Source organism: Podarcis raffonei, chromosome 13 (genome assembly GCF_027172205.1).
Source record: "Podarcis raffonei isolate rPodRaf1 chromosome 13, rPodRaf1.pri, whole genome shotgun sequence".
NCBI classification, from domain to species: Eukaryota; Metazoa; Chordata; class Lepidosauria; order Squamata; family Lacertidae; genus Podarcis; species Podarcis raffonei.
Window position 1 is genome coordinate 15,313,162 of NC_070614.1, and position 23,045 is coordinate 15,336,206.

The window sequence follows — 23,045 nt, forward strand, 5'->3', positions numbered from 1 at the left end:
TCACATTTAGAAGCACATGTCATTCACTCTTTCAACCTGTCAGTCTTGCCGACTTTGTACAGAACATGACAGTTCTAGCTTGGTTCTCTAATGTCACACCCTCCAGCAATTCTGCTATAGCTATCTCTACTCGGGACAACTAATCAATGTGAAGAGAGAGAAGCATCACATTCAATAGGAGACTTGCCCAGAAAGAGATCTGGAAGGTATTGGGTAAAGAGATTAGTTAAACATATACAGTATGAAAAAGCAGCTCGTGCAGGAAGGTAGGGCATTCCTTTCAAAGAAGGTCTTTCTTGTTACCAGCTGACAGTCGTAAGGGCAAGATGGCATGATGTTTGTTGGGTAAAATAACCCCCCAGCAAGTGTGTAAAATAAAGTTTCTAAATCGTGGGTTACTAATTATGGGCAGCTGGTTCTTGCAGGAACCTGGAGGAAACTTTGGAAAACAAGGAGGGTGCTAGAAAAACGCATCATCTCAGGAATATTTGATTAAATCTTTAGTTATTCAAGGGGCTACAAAACCACTTATTCAAACATGACAAGATACACAAAGTTGATCATTTATGAGTTAACTCAGATACTTATATATGTTCCATTGGATGCCAATTTTTAAATTTGAGAAGAGGCTCGTGTGGGGCAGAGAATTCATATTCAGTCCAGTATTATATTTATTTTCACTTTATTTTTTTATTTAGAACTAATGAACCATTTTTATGGCTATCAACAATATTTATTTTCTGGGTGGCTCAAAAGAATTAGGAATAATAACATACTCTATGTCAGGGGCTCTCAAACCCCATTTCTCACTTGAGAAAGTAAAATTACTGAGGCCCACTTGCCAAAAAGTGGCACTACAGGGGTGGAACCAGTCACAAAATGGTGGCGGACTGAGGCAGAGTTTCGCATAATCAGCTGGCAACTACCAACATATTTTCCCAATTATAGCTAATCCCTCCTTGGATATGGTTAAATTCTTTGCCTAGTGATTTCCTTGTGGCAAGGAGTTGTATAACTCAGCTTTTCTCAAACAAAGTAGACTTTGATTCTGGAGATATTGCGACAGCCACTCCATTTTAGGCAGAATATGCTGATCCAGAGTCTTTAAATGGAAAAGGATTTATTTGTTTATTATATTGCTTTCTCCCCTGTCCCCATGCATCTCAGAGTATTTTTACTCATATCCTGAATTTCTTCTCCACTTCTCCTTTCACACTTAATTTGTACCTTTCCTTCCACCAGTGTTGGTTTGTTTCATCACTTCTTGCTGCTCCTTTTATTTACTTCATCTTCCTACAACAGCTTTCCTTTTTCACTCCCTTTTCTATTCTTAATTTATTTTTGTTTCATTTGCTTCAACTTAACCATGTATTTCTCTTTCTAATTTCTTCCAGTGCACTCTCTGGTCCTATCCTCTCAGAGGGAGATTTCCCATCCATTCTCCCCTCTGTCCCCCGGACAACTTCATTCAGCTGCTGGCAGTGGTCCAACCAAAAGGCTATACGGCATGGCCAAGGGATGGGGCAGGCAAGGGAGAAGGCACTGGGTGAACTGAGGCCCACTGGTGAAAAACACTGCTCTAAGTCTTTCTGCTGAATTTTGGTAGGCGTCTTTATATTACCTATTTATTCTTTTTATTACATTTCTGTCCCACCCTTCTTCCTTCATGGAACTCAAAGCAATATGCATGGGAGTTTCCAGGTTCTCCCACCTGGGCATAGACTCAAACCTGCTTAGCTTTAGCAAAGTAGCTTCATCATGTGCCCTAAAGACCATGCCATAATATTCACCAGTCTCGCTATTTTTTACAAAAAACCTTTGAACTGGAGATACTGAGGCCTCACACATGCCAAACACATGCTCTCACTTCCACAATAGCATGGGTAGGCAAGCTAAGGCCCAGGGGCTGGATCTGGGAATCAGGATGTTTTTACATGAGTAGAATGTGTCCTTTTATTTAAAATGCATCTCTGGGTTATTTGTGGGGCACAGGAATTCATTCATTTTTTCTTCTTCTTCAAAATATAGTCCGGCTCCCCACAAGGTCTGAGGGACAGTGGACCGGCCACCTGCTGAAAAAGTTTGCTGACTCCTGCACAAGAGCATCAAGCAAAAGAACAACTGCAAATTCTGCCTGAAGGCAACAGATACTTGTTGTTGTTTAGACGTTTAGTCGTGTCCGACTCTTCGTGACCCCGTGGACCAGAGCACGCCAGGCACTCCTGTCTTCCACTGCCTCCCGCAGTTTGGTCAAACTCATGCTGGTAGCTTCGAGAACACTGTCCAACCATCTCGTCCTCTGTCGTCCCCTTCTCCTTGTGCCCTCCATCTTTCCCAACATCAGGGTCTTTTCCAGGGAGTCTTCTCTTCTCATGAGGTGGTCAAAGTATTGGAGCCTCAGCTTCAGGATCTGTCCTTCCAGTGAACACTCAGGGCTGATTTCCTTAAGAATAGAGACGTTTGATCTTCTTGCAGTCTATTGGGGCTCTCAAGAGTCTCCTCCAGCACCATAATTCAAAAGCATCAATTCTTCGGCGATCAGCCTTCTTTATGTTCCAGCTCTCACTTCCATACATCACTACTGGGAAAACCATAGCCAATCAGAAGCTGCATCGGACGTTGGATTCCAAAGAATGTTTGCAAACTGGAACACTCACTTCCGGGTTTGCTGAGTTTGGGAGCCAAGGCATTGAGTCGCAAGGCGTTTGGGATCCAGGGTAAGACTGTACTAACCATGTTAAAAGCAAGTTTAAAACCCACACAAGCTACCTAATCAAAGGCTAATGGAAAAGAAACATTTTTGTGGCCTGCCTAAGAGAAAGCAGGGATGAGACCAAAAGCACCTTTTGTGGGAGGCAATTCCATAGGTAAGCCTGACTGTTACTACTGGTGGCTCTGTGAGCAAGACCTCTGTGGCCGTTCTTGGGGCTTGAAGCAGGCTCATATGGGTGCCAGTGGTCCACCAAGTAATTTAGTGTCAAACTGTTTAGGATTCAGAAGCAAACAGCCAGCCAGTGCAATTGATTTTTAATTAATAAAATTAATTAATTTAATTTTTTAATTAATTAATAAAATTCTCTTTTCAAAGCAAAGTTAATGTTTTATGACCACTGTCAGGGAACTGCCATCAGCTCAGAGGCGAGAGGTGGAAGGGCAGCTGGGTTACAGGGAGCCTCCAAAGATCGTAGGAAGGAGCACTTCCTCCATGGAGGAGGGAAGCCCCGCCTCTAGTGGGGAAGAGATGCAGGGCTTGGAGGATGCAAGAGAGAGCCAAAGCACCGAGCATGAACAAAGCGGCGGGGAGGCAGGTCCCCCTTTACCCACGCCCTCTCTGCACAGTAGGTTTACACGCAGAGAGGGGAGGCGTCGGATGGGGGTCAACAGACTACTCTGCTGGGGAAAGTTTAAGGACCGCCCACTCTCAGATTCTGCTAGTGGCTGAGCAAGACATGGAATTGAGGCGTTCTGCACTGTAAATGTTTTTGCACCAATAATAAAGCCTTTGAAAAGACCAGTGGGGGTCTTGCCTGTTCGCTCTCGAGCAACCACATAACACTTCACATGTTACACGTGCGCAGAGCAATGATTTCTCAGAGTGCTGCTGGTGGTAGAAAAGTTGGGGAAAGATGTCATATTTATCTTAAGTCTCTAGGCTGGGTGTGGGGAGGAAACTTTCTGTGCCCTGTACAGGCTTTCTTTTTCTCCCTGATGTAGCCCAGTTGCTTCCTTTATTTATCCTTTGCTGCAAAAACACAGTTTGAAAAAAGGAAGAATGCAAACAGAGCAAGAAAAAATTCCATAGCCATTAGAGATCTGCACAATGTACTCAAAGCACAGCACTGTTGCTTCCTTGAGGAAGAACCGGAGATGTGCATCTCGTGAACACACATTTTTGTACTCACATCTGTGGAGGGATCCCACTATCAATCAAGATCTATATCGCCAATCGCAAAAAGCTTTCTGTTTGGCTGTCTATTTCTAGTACATTTTCATTAGGGTTTAAACCAATCAAAACCAAACAAATCTTTTGCAACTCGAAGGGTAAAGGGCTTTGTTACATTATGCTTGGAAATCTGAATCAGGAAGGATGTGAGAAAAGATTTAAAGAGATTAAAATTATGTAACACAGAGAGAGAAAATACATTCCAGAAAACTCCCTGACAAAGATGCGGCTTGTCAGTCCTAACACAAATTCAGATTGAAGCATCCTTTAAAGCAGGTACATGCAAGGGATTTAGAGGCACTCAAGGACAGAGAGCAGATGAATTCTCCTTTGCTCATTATTCTTCTACCTTGCAGGGAGGGGGAGTAATTACTATATAGCATTATTTGCACTGATCCACACCCTTCCTAAATGTCAACTGAATAAACCAAGGAAGTATTTTACGGCCCTCTGCTATATTCTACATACACCCAAGCTGAAGGAAATACTACCCAACCTAAGAAATGCCCTTATACAGACACTGAACTTAACCATAATTAAATGCTACACACAGTTAAGGATTAGCCCCAAAGTGAAGCTATGGTTGTGTGTTATATCAGCACTGAGCAAGCCACAGTTAAGGCAATTTTGTGTTCTCTACAGACTCCTGCTTAAAAGGGGAGAAGCAGATCATCCCCTTACACCATTTGGGGGTTAGGGTGGGGTTCAGCAAATTAAACCATGGGTTCACAACACATTTGAAATCTTCTTAACCAAGGTTAGACAACAAGCCAGGCTAGTGCAAGGCAAACACAAGGCTGATCATGACTACAAAATCAGAAGTATCCTATACATTTGCCCTCCCCTGTTGCATGTGAATCTTCCTTCCATTTCTGGAGCCAGCTATGGTTAGTGTTACATGCAAACAGATTCTAACCCTAACCATTTTTAGCTCAGACCTGAATTTGCTAATCTGGTTCTAACAAGTCTCTAAACTTAAGAGTGGCAGCCAAACGTGGTTAACACTGATTCATGTATGCTAACCATGTTGATTCCCAAAAGAGAAGTGGGGGAATTTGCAACCTTGATGGTAAGAGATAAGAGGGGAAAGGAATATTCAAATCTCAGGTGGGTTACTGATCTCCTAACCTCAGTCAGGAGAATATGCAGTATTGTGTCTGTGCTGGCCGACTATTATTGGTGCCATCCCTGGTGAAGGGATATATATTTAAATTATTTATATTCCACCTCTCAAAACAAAACTGATTCACAATGGAGCTAGCACAATAAAAACACATACCTTAAAACAAAATATGATGCAGTAAAAACATCAGCAATACTGATTCTCAATAAAAACTGAGGGAAGCAGTACTGATTTCAATCTCTTTCTAAAATAGAGCGGGAATTGTGAAGGAATGAATTGTGAAGAGCAGCTTCACAACTGGAAAGGCCTTGTTCCTTATTGCCGCACATCTTGCTTCAAAATGTGGGGGCACAGAGCAGGGCCTCAGACAAGAATCTTATGAGGTGAGCAGATTTATGTGGGACCTGGTGATCTTTCAGGTACTATTGTTCTAAGACATTTAAGGCTTTAAATGTCAAAATGGAAATTCTGAATTGTGCTTGTAAACTAACTGGCAGTCAGCTTAGTTTGTAAAGAAATATTTCCTAGGGCATGAGGCAGTTGGCAAACAAGGTTTTGCATTTCACACCAGCTGTAGTTTCTAGATACGTGTTCAAAAGCAATATCACGTGGAGCACAATGCAGTAATGCAATCTAGATTCTTTAAGGGCATGAATAACTGAGTACAGGTCATGTTTTTTCCAGGATTGGCCACAGCTGCTGAATCAGCCCAAGCTGCTGAACGAAGTGCCAGAGGCCACAAAAGATAACTTGATCATCCAGATTTAAAAGCACTTCCAAGATGAGAACATGATCCTTTGGGAGGGAGGGCAAACACCCCCCCCCCATGTAGGTTGAATCTGATTTCCTTGCTCAAGTGTATCATTAATCAGCCATGTTTTGGTCTTATCTGGACTGAACCTCAATTTACTGTTCATTAGCCATCCCATTCAGAATCTATTTAGGACCTTGGCAATGTCACCTAAAGCAGATGGGGAGGTACAACTATACATCATCACCTTACTGATGACGTTTCACCCCAAAACTCCAGATTTCTCAGGTTTAGTGTGTTTTAAAAGCATAGGGTTGGAGGAATGGGATCCTGCAAAATTCTGCAGAATAAAGGCCAAGGAGTCAAGCAGATCTCCCAAGCAAGTTACCCAGGAACCAAAGGACATGATGCCAGCACCAGACCAAAGGTGCCTGCGAAGAAGCTTTTTAGTATGGATCTGACCTTTGCATTTCAAAGGAGATCTCCCTGTAACTCCCTGAGCTCATCTGCTCAACGCAGCAGAGCTGAAGGACTATTGCAAAAGTAAGGTAAATGTAAAGAGACCCTGACCATTAGGTCCAGTCGTGGCCGACTCTGGGGTTGCGGCGCTCATCTCGCTTTACTGGCCAAGGGAGCCGGCATACAGCTTCTGGGTCATGTGGCCAGCATGACTAAGCTGCTTCTGGAGAATCAGAGCAGTGCACAGAAACACCGTTTACCTTCCTGCTGGAGCAGTACCTATTTATCTACTTGCACTTTGACGTGCTTTCGAACTGCTAGGTTGGCCGGAGCAGGGACCGAACAACGGGAGCTCACCCCTTTGCGGGGATTCGAACTGCCGACCTTCTGATCAGCAAGTCCTAGGCTCTGTGGTTTAACCCACAACGCCACCTGCATCCCTATTGCAAAAGTAGATCTGCTCAAAATGCACACAAATTCAGTGCCCCAATGTAGGTCTTCTTTATTCTTATTCACGTTCAACCCATTTTGAATTTCTTTACAATAAATTTTAAGTTTGATTCCCCAAATCCTCACCTGTTTTGCTGACCGTTTTCTCACTTTCCTAGCTCTAAATATTATCCTCTTTTTGTCTTTTTGAAATAATTTCATATTTTTTTTAATATTTCAAAATTCCTTTACCTGAGCTTCAGCAATGTAAAAGCCACTTGATGAAGCCCTCCCCTCCCCTTACTTTCCAGAGGCTTTCATCGTCCTTCTACAGCACTTGCTGTGCTTACCTTGCGGACGTGAGACGAGAAGAGAACATTCATGAACTTGTCTTTTCGTTTCAACTCATTGGCAATGGGGACGAATGAGCCTGCAGCCTGAGGGTTATCTGGATTCTAAAGGAGCAAACAGGAAGACAGGCAGGTAATTTGTCTTCATCATTAAAGCAAGGGCAGCAGCATCTTTACCATTCCAGGTCAGCCAGCTATAGAAGTCTCAAATATACATTTGTAACAACACCGCAATTGCTATCCTTCAACACAAAGACAGCATTCCAAGCCCAGCACCTCCTTGATTCCAAAAGTTGCAGTTCTTAAACAGAGACTATGTTAGAGCAGGATATGTTAGAACTGCTCAGGTAAGAGATAGCCTTCAGTCTTTTAATTATGGAGTTGAATTTCCTAGGTTTTCTGAACAAGGCAGCAAATAAAGCAGGCTTCCTCAACCTCGGCCCTCTAGATATTTTGAGACTGCAACTCCCAGCATCCCTGACCACCGGTCCTGCTAGCTAGGGATCATGGGAGTTGTAGGCCAAAAACATCTGGAGGGCCGAGGTTGAGGAAGCCTGAAATAAAGTGTCCTCCTGAATAACAGCTTCTGGGAATCACAAGTGGGGAGAGTGTTTGTTGTTGCAATCTGTCCCTGCTTGTTTCCCATAGGCTTGCCACTGTGAGAACAAGACAACAGGCTTTGGTCTGATCCGGTGCTTTTCTTATGAAAGGGCTTGGCTGTGGTGGTATGGTCACAGAACACAGAAGAGCAGCACTACTGGACTAAGCACGAATGTCTTTCTAGACTAGAAGGACATTTGTGCTAATCCAACATCCTTGTTTCCAAACAGAAGCTCCTGAAAAGCCCCCAGGAAGGGAACTGCGTTCTCTCACTATTTCTCTCCAGCTAATAGTATACAGTGGTACCTTGGGTTACAGATGCTTCAGGTTACAGCCGCTTCAGGTTACAGACTCCGCTAACCCAGAAATAGTACCTCAGGTTAAGAACTTTGCTTCAGGATGAGAACAGAAATGGTGCTCTGGCGGCGTGGCAGCAGCGGGAGGCCCCATTAGCTAAAGTGGTGCTTTTTATCTTTGTGGTATCACAGAACGCAATGACTGACATTTTGTGTGTTCTACTATACTTACCAATGCAATGTAGTTGCCCTGCCAGGCTCTTTGGATCCCCATATCACTTCGATGGCCCTTCAGCACTTCCACTGCTGCCACCTTTGCCCTGATCTGAGGCACATCCTTGGGGGGAATGCTCTTGATGAGTTCGTGCGCCCTCCACCTGGAAAAAAACAAACAAACCAGAAGCAATTGCACATCAGACTAGGACAGGGATTGGAATATACGGTTGCCCAATTAAATAGTTATCAGCATTTTCATACAAACAATTCTGCAATCCCACTCACCAATTGATTGGCATAACTAAAAATAACCACAGGCTGGCTTTGTTCTGTGGCTGCCACATTCTTAAATGGTGCTTGCAACTTTCTCAAATACAATACAGTTTTAACTTGGTTTTCGAACAGAATGCGTTCAGCTCCCAGAACCGTTCGAAAATCAAGGCACGGCTTCCAATTGGAGCTTCCTGCAGCCAATTGGAAGCTGCGCCGGACATTCGGCTTCCAAAAAACCTTCAAAAAATGGAACAATCACTTCCGTTTTTTGATCGTTCGGAAGCCAAAACGTTCGGGTTGCAAGGAGTTTGGCTTTTGAGGTTACATTGTACCTGGCAGTATCAGGTAATATTCCTGCCCCATAGCCCAAGAAACAAACTGCCTTCAATTCCTACCTGTGAAAGATTGCCTGCAGAGCCTCTTCAAACCGCCGCAGCACTTTGGGTGGGGTGGGCCATCTCACATGCTTGCCGTAGCCTTTCATAGACTTCACGTTGTGAAATCGCCGGGCAACCTCACAGATATAGGACTTCACTTTGTATCGGCGGTAGCATTTTATGATCTTGAGGGCAGCTCGGGTTCTCTTGTAGCGCAGGCGAGCCAGTGTGCCCCTCCAAACCTATAGAAGCCCCCACAAAAAAGTTAGGACAATAGAAATGGGGGGGGTATGAGTAGTTTCCTTCTTCCTACTCAATATTTCATGTATTGCTACAAAGAAATAGTGCAAATGGAGCATGCCTTTCACAATACGGTGGTACCTTGGTTGTTGAATGTAATCCGTTCTGGAAGACTGTTTGACTTCCAAAATGTTCGACAACTGAGGCACAAAGGGCTGGGCTGCAAAGTCAATGGAAAAAATGGAAAAAACCCGTAGTGGAAGCCGTTCAACTTTTGAGGCACATTCAAAAATGAAAGCAATTACTATGGTACCTTGGTTCTCAAACAGCTTAGTTGTTGAACAAATCAGCTCCCGAACACCGCAAACCCGGAAATAAGTGTTCCAGTTTGCAAACCTTTTTTGGAAGCTGAATGTCCGACGCGACTTCTGCTTGAGTGCAGAAAGCTCCTGCAGCCAATCAGAAACCGAACCTTGGTTTTTGAATGGTTTCAGGAGTAGAATAGACTCCCAGAATGGATTAAGTTCAAGAACCAAGGTACCACTGTACTACGGGTTTTTGCCATTTGAAAACCGAAATGTTCAGCTTCTGAGACACTCGAAAACCGAGGTACCACTGTATACTTGAGTATACATGCCAGACAGCACCTGCCACTCACCCCACCAGCCTTTGCTTGTATATATACACAAAATGAAGCACTGTGCAAGAAGCCTTGTATACTTCATATTAAATAAATAGTCCAGATCCTGTACCAAGAAGCCTGATTTACACAAGCCGTGTGAATTATGCAAAAACAACCACATCTGCATAGTTTATTCTGCTTCGGCTAGGCATGGAGAGGGACAAAATGCTCTTCAGGACATTGAAGAGCTGCCGCTTGGAAGTCCCTTAGGACCCACCCTACTCCTCTGATGATAAATCATTTTAACTGAATTTAATATTGCATTTTCAACATTGCCGCCACCTGCCCCCGGACACGATGCTGAAGGGTGGGGAAGAAAGCTAATAAATAGTAACAGTAATAGTAATAGTACAGAGTTCTACTGCCAGTGCTCCCTTGTCATGCCATGCTGCAGAGTAAATTAATTGCGTGGAGACAGAGTTAGAGAAGTACCATCCCAATTCTCCCTCTATCATTATTTATATTGTGCCACTGCCAGACATGGCCCTTGGTGAAGTAGCGTACCAAAAGACAGGCTACTGCTCCAAGCATCTTTCTATCTAAATCCCAATAGGGAAAGAGAGGTAAAGGTGCTGGGGTAAACAGACAAGCGTAGTTAAGCGGACTCAGGCTTTATTTTGTTTGGGGATCACGGAATCATAGAACTGTAGAGTTGGAAGGGATCCCCAAGGGTGATCCAGTCCATCCTCCTGCTATGCAGGAATCTCAACTGGATCTAGGGATGAGGACTAAGGGATCTATAGACACTGCCGCTTAAAAACACAACTATATAAACTGGAGAATTATGTAATACAGTGAGGACAACAGAAACCAGTCTCCTAAATATAGCTATTCTGTTGTTACATTTATTTACAGCAGGGGTGGGTAACCTGTAGCACTCGGCCGAATTTCAAATGCTCAGGTCAGCAGCAATAAGCCCCTTCCCCAGTAGTCCTCTGGGCAGGGAAGAAAAGGCAAAGAAGGAGGGGGGAAATGGGTGGCCCTCCCCACACTGAGCCTTGGCTCCACCCACTGCATGAAGCAAGGGCAAACTGCCCCTGAGCAAATTGTTGCTAGACCAGGGTTTCCCAAACTTGGGTCTCCAGCTGTTTTTGGACTACAGTTCTTGTCATCCTTGACCACTGGTCCTGCTAGCTAGGGATGATGGGAGTTGTACTCCAACAGAGACCCAAGTTTGGGGAACCCTGCCCTAGGCAGGATAAAGGTTGCCCAGCCGTTATTCAGATTTATGATTCAAGTTACTGCAAGGAAGGATGAAGGGTAGCTCAATTCTCCCCTTGTGGACAGGACAACATTCTTAATTGGAACATGTAAAACGAGTACATCCCTGGGAACAAGAGTCTCTTATGTCAAATATCCAAGCAAAAAATGAAGACCTAAGGCTTTGACAGAAGGAGGAATAGACATTCTTGCTCCATGCATCTTCCACATCCTCATCGTGTTTGGGAGAGCTGCTTTCATGTGGACCTCATTGCTACACTCAAAGGAAGGAATATCACCAGGGGTCGTGCTGACCATGAGCCATGCTTCCGTTTCCTAAGGAACAGGTGAAGCAAAGGTGGATGCCTTGCTGCCCACTGAAGAGCTCCTCTATGTCATAATAGACCAGAGAAACAGCTAACTAACCACAGTCAAACCTCGGATCCCGAATGCCTCTGTTTTGGAATGTTTTGGCTCCCGAATGCCGAAAACCCAGAAGGAAATGCTCCGGTTTCTGAACATTTTTCGGAAGCCGAACGTCTGACGCAGGTTCCACTTGAGTGCAGGAAGCTCCTGCAACCAATCGGAAGCCGCGCCTTGGTTGTTGAACATTTCAGAAGCCAAATGTGCTTCCGGAATGGATTGTGTTCGACAACCAAGGTTTGACTTTATAGAGGAAAGAACAGCAGGACAGGGACAAACCAAAAGCAAGCAGTTAGGATTGGGGCTCCCTGTCTTCTATTCATCTTAATGATCTCTAATGATTTCTATTTCTTCTGCCACCTTTTCCGGGGGGGGGGGTGAAGCCCTGAAGGGTGCCAATAAAACTTTGCCTCCCTGTCAGGCAGGAAGACGGTGTGTGAATTTGTGGGTGGCTGATGTCCTTCAGCAAGCAGCTTTTTCATCCCTATCTTTAAAGGTCAGAGGGTGGGACCTAATCCCATTAGCAATGCCCTCTTATCTACTAAGGGAGAAAGGTGGGTTTGGCAGAGGGATCTGAAGGAGAGAGGCTGCAGCACTGGCTGGTGTTTTGAAAGGGATTGTTTCAGTTGCAGAGGGAGGCAAGGCAGAAGGGGATGAAGGCAGTTCCTCATGCTTGAGTGGAGAACCCTCTGGAGTCCAATAAACATAAATAATACGACAACACTAAACACACATTGGCAAATTCAGTGGTCATTTCTCATGATCTGGCAAAAAGATCATTTCCTTTGCTTGGGAGAACATTCCACTGTGAAGAATTTCTTAACTGCAGTTCCTCTACCCTATGGATGTCAAATGGCTGAGATGGCAAATGTAGATGTCAAATTCTCACCAAGCAACTCGTATTACATTTCAACCATATTAGATGAAGCGTTCTCTAGGAACTCTACAATGGTTGCACTCTGTTTCAAATTGCCTGGTGCTGCATTAGAGCAATACTCGTCTCTCTTTGAGTTCAACAGAAAAGGGTTTTTTGTTTTGTTTCTCCTGTTGGTGAACCGACAGCCCTGCAATTCACTGAGGGCCCGGCTGGGGAAATTGATTCAGCTCCTGAGTTGGCATCTTATGGATCCATACAGATGTGCATCAGTACTTTCATTTACAGTAGGATTAATTAATTACCCAAGGCAATTTAGCACCACAGCTATTTGTTTTATGAAGCTTGTGTCAAGTGGAGGTCCTTCCTGCATGCCTCACTAAACCATAGATTACGTCAAGCTAGGAATGATGAAAGAAGGGACAAACAGATGGGGAGAGAAAATATTTGCTGCAGAGTCCCAACAAAGAATTAATAAGCAAGCCTCACTGATTCTGAACTGGGAGAAGATCACGCAATCCGTTTTGGAACATATCCAGCCCTTTAATTCTACCCACCTCCAGAAAACTGAAGACGAGAGCCAACGCTACTCGGTATGTGTGAATCATTGTAACACTGTTTTAAGACCATTATGTTTTTGTGGATAGTATCCTATCCCAGAGGTTTTCAACCTTTTGGAGTCCACATTCTTTCTGCAGCACCCCTGTGGGCCTCAGGAGCCGTTATGTCACCCCTTGTCTGCAGAGCTGGCAGCCTCTTACCCTTTTTTGAACACCCTCGTGGAGTCTTCCCTAAGCCTCCTCTCCTCTCCCCTCTCCTTGGGAGTCCTCCAGGCAGCCACTACTGCCGCCCCTCACACTGCCCCACAGGGGCCTAGGAAGAAGATGCCTGCAGCCTTAGCGGCCCAATGGAGACTGACCAAAGGTGTACGTGAGGTCAGAACCTTTCACTGGGAGGCAGAAGTGGGTGCTTCTGGGCCTGCATGGTGGAAAGGTTCCCCTTCAGCACTGGGCACTCAGCTTCCAGGCAGGCATTGCACACAGCAAGCACAAGAAAGGCCAGCACAGTGCCTGCCTGCCTGCCTGCCCGGCCTCCCTCACCCTCCTGCTTGCCTACTCCAAGGCTGCCTCAGCTCCTGGCAACCAGCACCCCCTGGCCAGCCCCAGAGGCACCATTCGCCTGTGGAGCTTGTGGTCAGGGTGGCTGCAACAAACAGCTGTGCAAGCCTTTGGGAGGAGGAGGAGGGGGGAAGGAAAGAGGGACAGAGGCAAGTGGTTGCCCGTGGCATCCCTGACCATCATTCAAGGCACCCAAGGGTGCTACAGCACACTGGTTGAAAACCACTGTCCTACCCTATACCAGAGACTTGGGGTCTCAAAATAAGTTAATGAAAAACAGCAAAGTATCGGGTTTAAATGAAGAAACACTTGTGAAGAATTGACCATAGCTATCATATCCTTATCAAAGAGATTGGTTTTTAAACTCTGCTCCTGAAATACGCTCAGGTTGAGGCACTGGTGAACCTTCATGGGAAAAGAGTTCTGACCACCTAGAGCAGCTAGGATAGACCGTATTTTTCGCTCTATAAGACGCACTTTTTCCCTCCTAAAAAGTAAGGGGGAAAGTGTGTGCGTGTATGGAGCGAATGCAGGCTGCGCAGCTATCCCAGAAGCCAGAATAGCAAGAGGGATCGCTGCGCAGTCTTGCTGTTCTGGCTTCTGGGATTCAGAATTTTTTTTCTTGTTTTCCTCCTCAAAAAATTACGTGTGTCTTGTGGTCTGGTGCGTCTTATACAGTGAAAAATACGGTACCTTCCTACATGCAATAACAACAAATCATCAATCTTGCTTCAACCCCGAAAACTGAGCCAAGGGGAAACCCTGCTCCGTTGAGTTTAAATCCATCCTTCCACCTGCGGTCAGACTAAATGCTAGATTTTCTAACCAACCTATTGAGCGACCCTGCATTAATGCTACACCCACACACATATTTCCACTCCCTATTTGGAGCAACAACTGGTCAAAGAGAATGTAAGTAGGATATTGCACTGGTGTATGCATCACCACATAAGCTTGTTGCTGTTATCCCACAAAGGTATCTCCTTTCAGCATGCTACTTTTGCTGCTCATCTCTTCTGCTGCGTTATGAGATAAACTGAGTTCTTTTTGGCAGCTGCCCACAAGCTGTGAGCTGCCTGAGCTAGAGCTCCAAAGTGTTTAGGAACTAGAGCAAAACTTAAGTGGCCTTTTCCCCAAGCTACCAGTTGCATTATCATCTTTTCATCTATCCTGCTTTGATTTGTGTGTGTGGGTGCGTCTATTGCTACTAAAATACAGAAAGTAATCAAGAATGTGTTGGAGACAGGCATTGTTAAAGTAAAATACTTTGAAGCTGCACAAAATTGGTAAGCTACTGTAAACCATGACTAGCTGTGCATGAACAAATCATGCCTGCTTTGCTGCTCCCTACATTGTACTTTATTTTAATTGTTCTTTTATGGGACACCATTTGGTGAAGGGTGGGCTACAAATATGTATTCACTAAATTTATGAGCCCAGCATGGCAAACACATCAAATACAAACAATAAATAATATAATAGTGTACAATAGAATATAATAGTCCCTGGCCTAGTGTGACATCTGAACCAAGGAAGATGGTTTGCTTTGTTTTGCTTTAACAAACCACAACTGGTAAGCCAAGAACAAACCTTGACTTTGTGGTTCGTTTGGCACAAAACAGTGATCCTTCTTCAGACATAATTCTAAGTCAGGGCTTGAGGATTGCTTGTTCTGCACACTTGCCGGGAGGAGTAATGTGACACTTGTGTAAATCTGTTTGCCCAGTGGGTGGTCTTGCAAAGCTATTTGGTGGGTTACAACTTGCAGAGCGGTAGCCGTATTTGTTGTAACAAACACAACAAAGAGTATTGTGGCACATTAAAGACCAATACATTTATAAACTTCCATGGAGTGGATTCTAGTCCACAGAAGCACATGAAACAATAAATCGGCTAGTCTTTAAGTTTGCACATGACAGTTATTTGGAATGCGTCCAAGGTCTCTTCAGTTCATAGTAGCTCTTTGTCTGCATAGGGCTTTGCCGAAGGATGAATGTATGCATACATGTGACAACAAACACAAGTGTCAAGCTTCCCATTTAAAAAAAAAGAAAAAAGATTTACACCTTCACGCATGTTCCCCACAGGCATTATTTTTTTCTGTTGCCCTTAAAACTATATTTTCTAAATTGCACTTAAGTATTATTGCAGGGGTATTTGGTTTTCTTTTAGCTTGCCTTACAGCTACCTTTCCTTCTTCCATATGCCGCTGCACGTAGCACAGCAAGAAATAATAGCCAATGCTTGGGGGGGGGGCGTGGGATGTTCTTGCTTTCCAAAATAAGCCAGGGTTGCTATTTCCCTGCCCCAACCCACTCAAGAGATGAGTCAGTACAGGGACCCAAAGCAGAGTCCACTTTTCCCTTCGGCGTTTGGGGAACACTGAAGCAAATTATTCACTTGACTGGGTGGATTTTGCATTCTGGACCGAATCTGGAGTACAGAGGGATTCTCTTCAAAAATCTGAGACACTCTCAGCCCGTATTATGAAAGCTACTCAAACCTCTCTAAGAGTCAAAAGATCAACAAAAAGCAGTCCCCTCACTCCCAGCCAGGCCAATTACCCAGTTCAGGCATGCCTCCGGGCTACACTCACAAAGGGAGTCCTTGACAAAAGACAAGTCCCCAGGACCAAGTTGTGGAAGCTTCAAGAGCTTCCCCTGACAAAGGGTCTTTTAAGTGGTCAAAAGGCCATATTCTGGGAGCGAAAGAAGACAGGTAAGTATTAGTCATCAAAACAGAGTAGAGATTCAATATAGATGGGAGCAGAAACTCAATGTAGAATAGAGAAGGCAGAATACATCAGAGGTGGTTTATCTTATATATTTTCTTGCCCGTTAAGACTGGAAGGCGAGTCCCTGCTCTTTCCCCCATTGGATGCTGCTCTGCAATTGCTTTCTGACGTCTCCTCCCTTCACCTCTTCTATGATAGTTGGCTTCCACTGACTTTTCTTGCCTACCAGAGTCTCCCGACTGCCAACTTCCCACCTAGATCACAAACCCAACCCAGCACCTCCTGCCCGTTTGGGGATCGTCAAAACACAAAATGGCGGAGAAACAAAAAATGTTAAGCAAGCAAAGCTAAAACACTCTGCCCCAAACAGAGATGCTGATCCATGAGAGAATAATCATTCTATGTATATTTTCATGCCATACGTCATGGTGATTCGGTGGGCAGGAACAATCACAGTGTAGTCACAAGTAAGACCCTCTCTCCCACAGAAATACAACTACTGCATCTCTTCCCCATCCCCAACTTAAAGTATAGTGGAAATTATCCCCTCCCATTCCAGTACAGGAACATGGTTACCATACATTTAGCTCTTGTCCAGTACTAGTGCTTCTTTAATATTTACCTGGATATTATCCACAACATATACACTGGGTTTTTTTGGAAAGGCCTTCAGAGGTCATATTTCCTATTTTGCTGTTGAATCCATTCCCTTTGACCCTTCACTGCTATGCCATTAGGACACAGCTTCTTATTTAGCATGGGTAGCACATTTTCATAAATCTGCCACGACGGTAGATGCTGAACAGGCTGTCACTGTTCATTTAACAGAGTTTGCATTCTGGCTTTATAATTTAGTCTGCTCATAGAATCTGGCTATCTGCTGAATCAAACTTGGGCCTTGATCGGGCTGTAAGGTGAGGCCTCCAGATGCGAGTCTCAGCAGCCCCCAGCCTTAAGGTGAGAATTCTGAACCAATTCTCCCCACATTAGGAATCACATTTGTTTTTAACTTCTCTTTTACTGACAGTCAAAGGACAATTCCTTCCCTTCCCAAAAATTGTCTGTGTGTGTGGTGGTGGGGGGATGAACTGTACTCATGACAAACACATTTCACTTTAAAATATGCAAATAAAGAGCACAGCCCCATCTGTTTCAATGTGTGACAGGCATCATTATTTCTCAAAATATGGTTCTGGAGGTGGTAAAATTATGGGGCGTGTGGGAGGGGGGAGGCATGTGGAAGAGTTCCACTCTGCCCAGTATGGTTAGCAAAAAAAGAGACGAGTTCAAGGAAACGACAGCAGTGAGATGCTTTCCAGGATCTGAAGTGGCTTCCATTCTAACACCTACCATAATGCATCATTTAAAAGGCAGCTTATTTAAAAGATTGATAAAAGCCGAAGAGCAAACACTCCCCACTGCAGCCTAAATTACGAGTGCTGTGCAAGGAGTGACAGTGAAGAGTCAAGCAAAGGGACCAGGCCCTCCCACAGTACTGTCAACTTGACAAGCCTGTGGAAGAGGCAGGCAGTCTACAATAAATAAATAAAAATCACAGGATCCAAAGCACACAAGACTGGTACATGGCCAAAGCTTCCAAATAAGGATCAGGCTCTAGACGTTGATCGTAATTTGTAGTTAAGAACCATGTCAGGGGATTTTAAAAGTTTTAATACTTTGTGGTGGGGAGTGTTTCATTGGGACTGCAGCATGTGAAGATGGAAGATGAAACCTCCTTTCCCAAGCTGTAATCCTGGTGAAAAACACTCATCAAACCCACAAGAAGCCTGAGATAAAAGGCTCCTGTGGGTGCCAATGAAAATTTAATGCCTCCTATTACATTTTTTAAATTCCCCGACATGGTTTTTGACTATGCATTTAGTGTGACATGCTTTTGACCCCGAGGAGCCAAGCGGTATGTGCTTGAGTTTCATGAAAATAACTTCCGAGGCATGCCATGACCCGACAGTATGGCTGCAACCCGACGTACATTGACCTGGAACTGTTTCACTGAGCTCAGTGTCACAGACTCCCAATGAATATGCATGGGCTTTTGCCAATGAAATGCTGACCTTGAACCCACTTCAAAATCTGTAGCTACTGTGAAGTCAGCAGAAGTCTTCGACTTGCACTACACAGAAGTGTTCAAAGAATTGCTGTGAAGATGAGTCAGTAAGCAATGCCTGTAACAAAACTGTTGGACTTAGGAGAACTTCCAAACTCCGAAACCAAGCAAACAAAAGAAGAAAGATCCTGCCTAAGGAAGCTGGCATCTTCACTGAAGCCTTTCAAGAATGGACATTCATCTGTTAGGAGTGCTTCAATTAGGATGCCCTGTCTTTGGTGTTGTGCAGGATGTCAGAACTTCACATCTGAAAGACCATCACCTATGAACCACACTTTTGAAAGGGGAGAGGGAAGAAGACCACTCCCTTTTTAATAACTACTATATTAATAATAATAATAATAATAAATTTTATTTATATCCCGCCCTCCCCAGCCGAAGCCGGGCTCAGGGCGGCTAACATTAGTCATCACAAATTGGATGGTTTGGCTCAGGAGAAAGATATGCTGCAGCACAACACTACCACCAGCAGTGCTCAATATCCGCAACAGGAAATACATCTAATAAGGTAACTTCTTGCTATACCTTGTTGTAAAATTGCCTTTTTCCCTTATGGGGTATCCAAGAGCCCATATAGAGTCCTTACATAGGTTCCCTATTGGTAGGAGAGAATAACAGAGGCCAACCAGAGAATATTGAGAAGCAAAGCAGCTAGTAAGCTTGATCTTTATTGATCTGTTGCAACAGGGTGTTCCCCTCAACCGCAGGAGAGAGGAGGGACCCAGAAAAATGGCGCACAAGGCCTTATAAAGACTTTTGAAATTGCCACCCTATAGATCAAGACCACCCCCAGAAACATCATACATACATCACAGAAGGGTTGTAACCTAAGACCACCCCTCAGATACATCATACCTACATCACAGAAAAGGCGGTCTTAAAATAGAAATTTGAATGTTGTTTATCTCCTGTCTGGCAGGTTACTTGATTGGATTGCCTGGGGAGCCTGGCTAGTGTTTTGTAATGATAAATACTTCGTTCCTGGGCCAGGTCACAGGCTCACACCCTATTCATATCTTAAATGTGCCCTTAAGACAGGATTTGTGAGGAAAGAGACAATGGGGAGGTTTCCCACTTTGGCCTTGCGGAGAAAACATTGGCTCAGTTTAGGAGTCAAAATGGTTCCAGGTCGGTCTTCCTGTGCTGATCTATGTACGTGCTTGGTTGGTATGCTTATGAACATTACCATATATCTAAGACCTCAAAATTCCTATCACAACCTCAACTTTCCCCATCACAGTTGTTGGGGAATCAAATGAATGAACCTTTCATAAAAGGGGGTTGGACAAGGGGACCCTTATAACATTATTATGCTATTTTGCTCAGACCCCCATCATTGCAAGGCGTTAGTAGAGACTGCCTCATAGGGGGCTTTTGTGTGGATAACCAGAATGATAGGACTATTTGCACCTTAAAGAGATCAACAATAAGCCGCATTAAAAAGTAAGGAGGCTCTGGCTATGAGCAGAACGCCGATAGGATGGGGCCATGGAGGAAACAAATCAAAAACATTCTTTTAGCATCTACTGTCCTTGTCAACAGAGGGGCATTGGCAAAAAAGAGAGGCAGGATGTCTGTATTTAGATTCCGCTCAGCAAGTTCCTCGCAACTCCAATTTCACTGGAAAAAGCATTTGTGTTAGCCCTTGAAGATTTCCTCCACCAGATCCAAGCGCCTAAAACCCCAACCCAACAGATACACAGAAACTCCACGCCAAAACCGAGAAATTCGTTCTGAAATTTAAATGCCAATAGTGCAACACAGAGACATGTTATGGCTGTACAAACCTTGCAAAAATATTTTCGTGCTTGCTACAGCAGACGCACATGTGCCCTCTCCTACGAACCCTGCTTCACAGTCGCCTGAGCTGCTAGGCAAACAACATTTCACACTGTCAAAGCACAGCTGATCCTCCAGGCACCAAAACTGAAACTAGCAAGATAAATTCCACACAGGCACGAGCTTTGCTGTATGGCTTCCAGAGCGTTGCAAATGGGATCTGTTCTTCAGAGGTTGCTGTTGATATTGCAGCAGGAAAAAAATTCTGCCTCTAAGCTGCTGGGATCCAAAATTAGGTAAAAGAGCCCTTAGAGAGGGGCAAAATTCTGCAAAACGAGCACAAAAGATGTTCAGTTTTATATTCAAAGTGGAAACTGATAAAATTATGAAGGTTCTCCTACTGTGCCTCACTAATTATGGGGTCAGAGACAATGCCTGTTCCCCAGCTCCATTTTTAATTAGCGTTAGGGACATCACAGTTTGAATCAGAAAAGTGGATATTGTATTGCTGCACACAGAATAAATGTGTTTCTGTGAAATTGATAACATACTCTGTAGGGTGGGGGCACATACAACTCGGCTTACTCATTAAACTAGAGTTCTTCATATATCCAGACTTCAGTGTGCAATGAAGGTGCCTGTTAAACATACTGGTTTCCAAGTTTATGTGTGGCCCAAGCACTGGGCTAAAGGCAGGAATAAATGGCCTTTGCAATGCAGCAATGGGTGTTCAGAAACGTTGGAGGATTTTGGCTGAAGATCCCTACGTAATGGCACGTCAGGTATGTTACATCAGATACAGAACAATTCCCATTTCTACTTCTTTCCACAACCCCAACCCACAAGACAGGGAAATGCCTTCTAAATCGATGGCAAACCCCTTATTATCATCCCTGATGTGGGTCACTGTGCAAAAGCCCTTCTCTGATTACAGCTGTTGGACTGTAATCTAATACGAAAACGCAGTCTTTTGTTAATAGTGGAAGTCTCTTCTTCTTCTTCTTTTTTTGGCAGCTCACCCATTCCTAGTATGTACAGCTTTAAGGGCATGTTGGGACAGAGAAAAGCAAAATATTAAATTATGACAAGTCAGCCGCAGCTTTTGTTCTCATCTCCTCTCTCCATCTCCTTATTTCCACCACCACCACCATGTTGCTATGGCAACAGCAGCTGCAGGGTCTTGATTGACAAGCCTCCTGAGAGGAGTGTCTGGGGAAATAAAATGCCTCAAGGCAAAGGGGGGGGGAATAGACTAGAGAAGAGGGTGGGGGGAAACACTGTCAGCTCACAATACTGGAAAGGATGGCAGACACACAGCCCTTTCAAAAAAGGGACATTCCTGTGTGCCGGGCTGAAACATTAATAAGCCTGTCTTCTTGCACAACTGCATGGAGTCTAGCAGTTTGACCTCACAGATGCAACCGACCTAATGCCTTTATAAAAGGACGAGGTGGCAGGGGTAACTGAGTGTGATGGTTTCTGATAGAAGCAAAGCTTGGCAGCGTCCTAAATGGCTTGAGTCTGCATTACAGGAATAGTCAACACAAGGATGATCAGGGCGAAGAGGAGGGTGTTGGAAGTCTGATTTGAAGAGACACCATTACATTTGCTATTTAAGTCCTGCTGGCTCTTTTCAGAGAGAACGCTGAGATAACACTGCTTGTGTTTATTTTCATAGAGGTATCATACAGCTACTTGAAGCAAACCACTTATTAAATAGATAACTGGTTGAACACGAAGCAGTTGGAGAATTCCACCTCTGAGCTTCCCCACCCCAATTGTTCATGACACTTTTGAATGGCAATGGCAAAGAAAGCATACGCTGTTGCTCAACTGAGGCCAGGGCACCATCTGCACCCCCTTCCTTGAAATGTCCGGTTTGGCCATGGTGAAAAATGCCCCGGCTACATCTCATTCGGATTAGAACAACACGCGCACTCTACCTGGGGCTGCCTCTGAATAGTAAGAAGAGCCTGCTAGACCAGGTCATTGCCCCAACCAGACCAGCATCCTGTTCTTGCAGTAGCTAACCCACAAGCAGGACATAAGCGCAAAAACACTCTCCCCTCCTGTGGTTTCATAGAATCAAAGAAGTGCAGAGATTGTAGGAACCCTGAGGATCATCTGGTCCAATGCCCTGCAATGCAGAAATATGCAGAAATATGTCCCATACTGGGAATGAACTCTAACCAACTCAAATACCCATAAAAGGACAAGCAACCACCGCATTTTTCGCTCCATAAGATGCACCTGACCATAAGACGCAACTAGTTTTTAGAGGAGGAAAACAAGGGGGGCGGAAATATTCGGAATGAAACAGTGGCTGTATGATTTTTGTGGTTCATGCTGTGGCCACAGACATGTGATTTGACGGTGAGTTTGGGGTAGCCCAATGCAAAAATCCTGAGAATCCATGTGGATCCGTGCTTTGTAACCACGTTTTTGCGCCATTGCATGATCTGCTTTTCGCCCCTGGGCAATTCGGCTCCAGGGACCATGCATTCGCTTCATAAGACGCATAGACATTTCCCCTTGCTTTTTAGGAAGGGAAAAGTGTGTCTTATGGAGCGAAAAATACGGTAGTATTCAGAAGCGTTACTGCCTCTGACCATGGGGGCACAGCACAGCCATCGTGGCTAGTAGAAACTAATAGCCATAGCCTTCATGAATTTGTGCAAACCTCTTGTGAAGCCATCCACATGGGAAGCCATCACTGCCTCTCGTGGGCAGTTTAGCTGTGTGAAGAAGTCTTCAGAACAGCGTTCAGAAACTTCAGATGATACTCAAAGCCCTAAGTCCACCTTCCCCCAATGTAGTGCCCTCCATATGCTGAGCCAGAGTTACCATCCGCCCCAGGACAGTGCGGGCTGATGAAAGGGGTAGTCTAAAACTTCAGGAGAGCATCATGTTGGGGAGCATTCTCCTAAACATTGGAACATGACTTCTCATGCAAGAACCTGCCTAGTTTTAAGGTTCTCAGAAAATAATGGATTTCTGGGTCACACCAACACATGAGGCACATTTGGCAAGGATACTGGAAAGGGTCTTCCCAG

General features: G+C 44.5%; 1 protein-coding gene across 2 annotated transcripts in view; it reads right to left on the reverse strand.

The window, feature by feature from the left end:
* MYO1D (myosin ID) overlaps nt 1-23,045 on the reverse strand; it is a 173,071-nt gene that overhangs the window by 75,335 nt on the left and 74,691 nt on the right. For both annotated transcript variants that reach the window (XM_053359882.1, XM_053359883.1), the window contains exons 17-19: nt 8,836-9,059; nt 8,184-8,328; nt 7,056-7,160 (exon numbers count right to left, since the gene is read on the reverse strand). In XM_053359882.1, the coding sequence (XP_053215857.1) occupies nt 7,056-7,160; nt 8,184-8,328; nt 8,836-9,059 (474 nt within the window). The remainder of the gene's footprint in view (nt 1-7,055; nt 7,161-8,183; nt 8,329-8,835; nt 9,060-23,045) is intronic.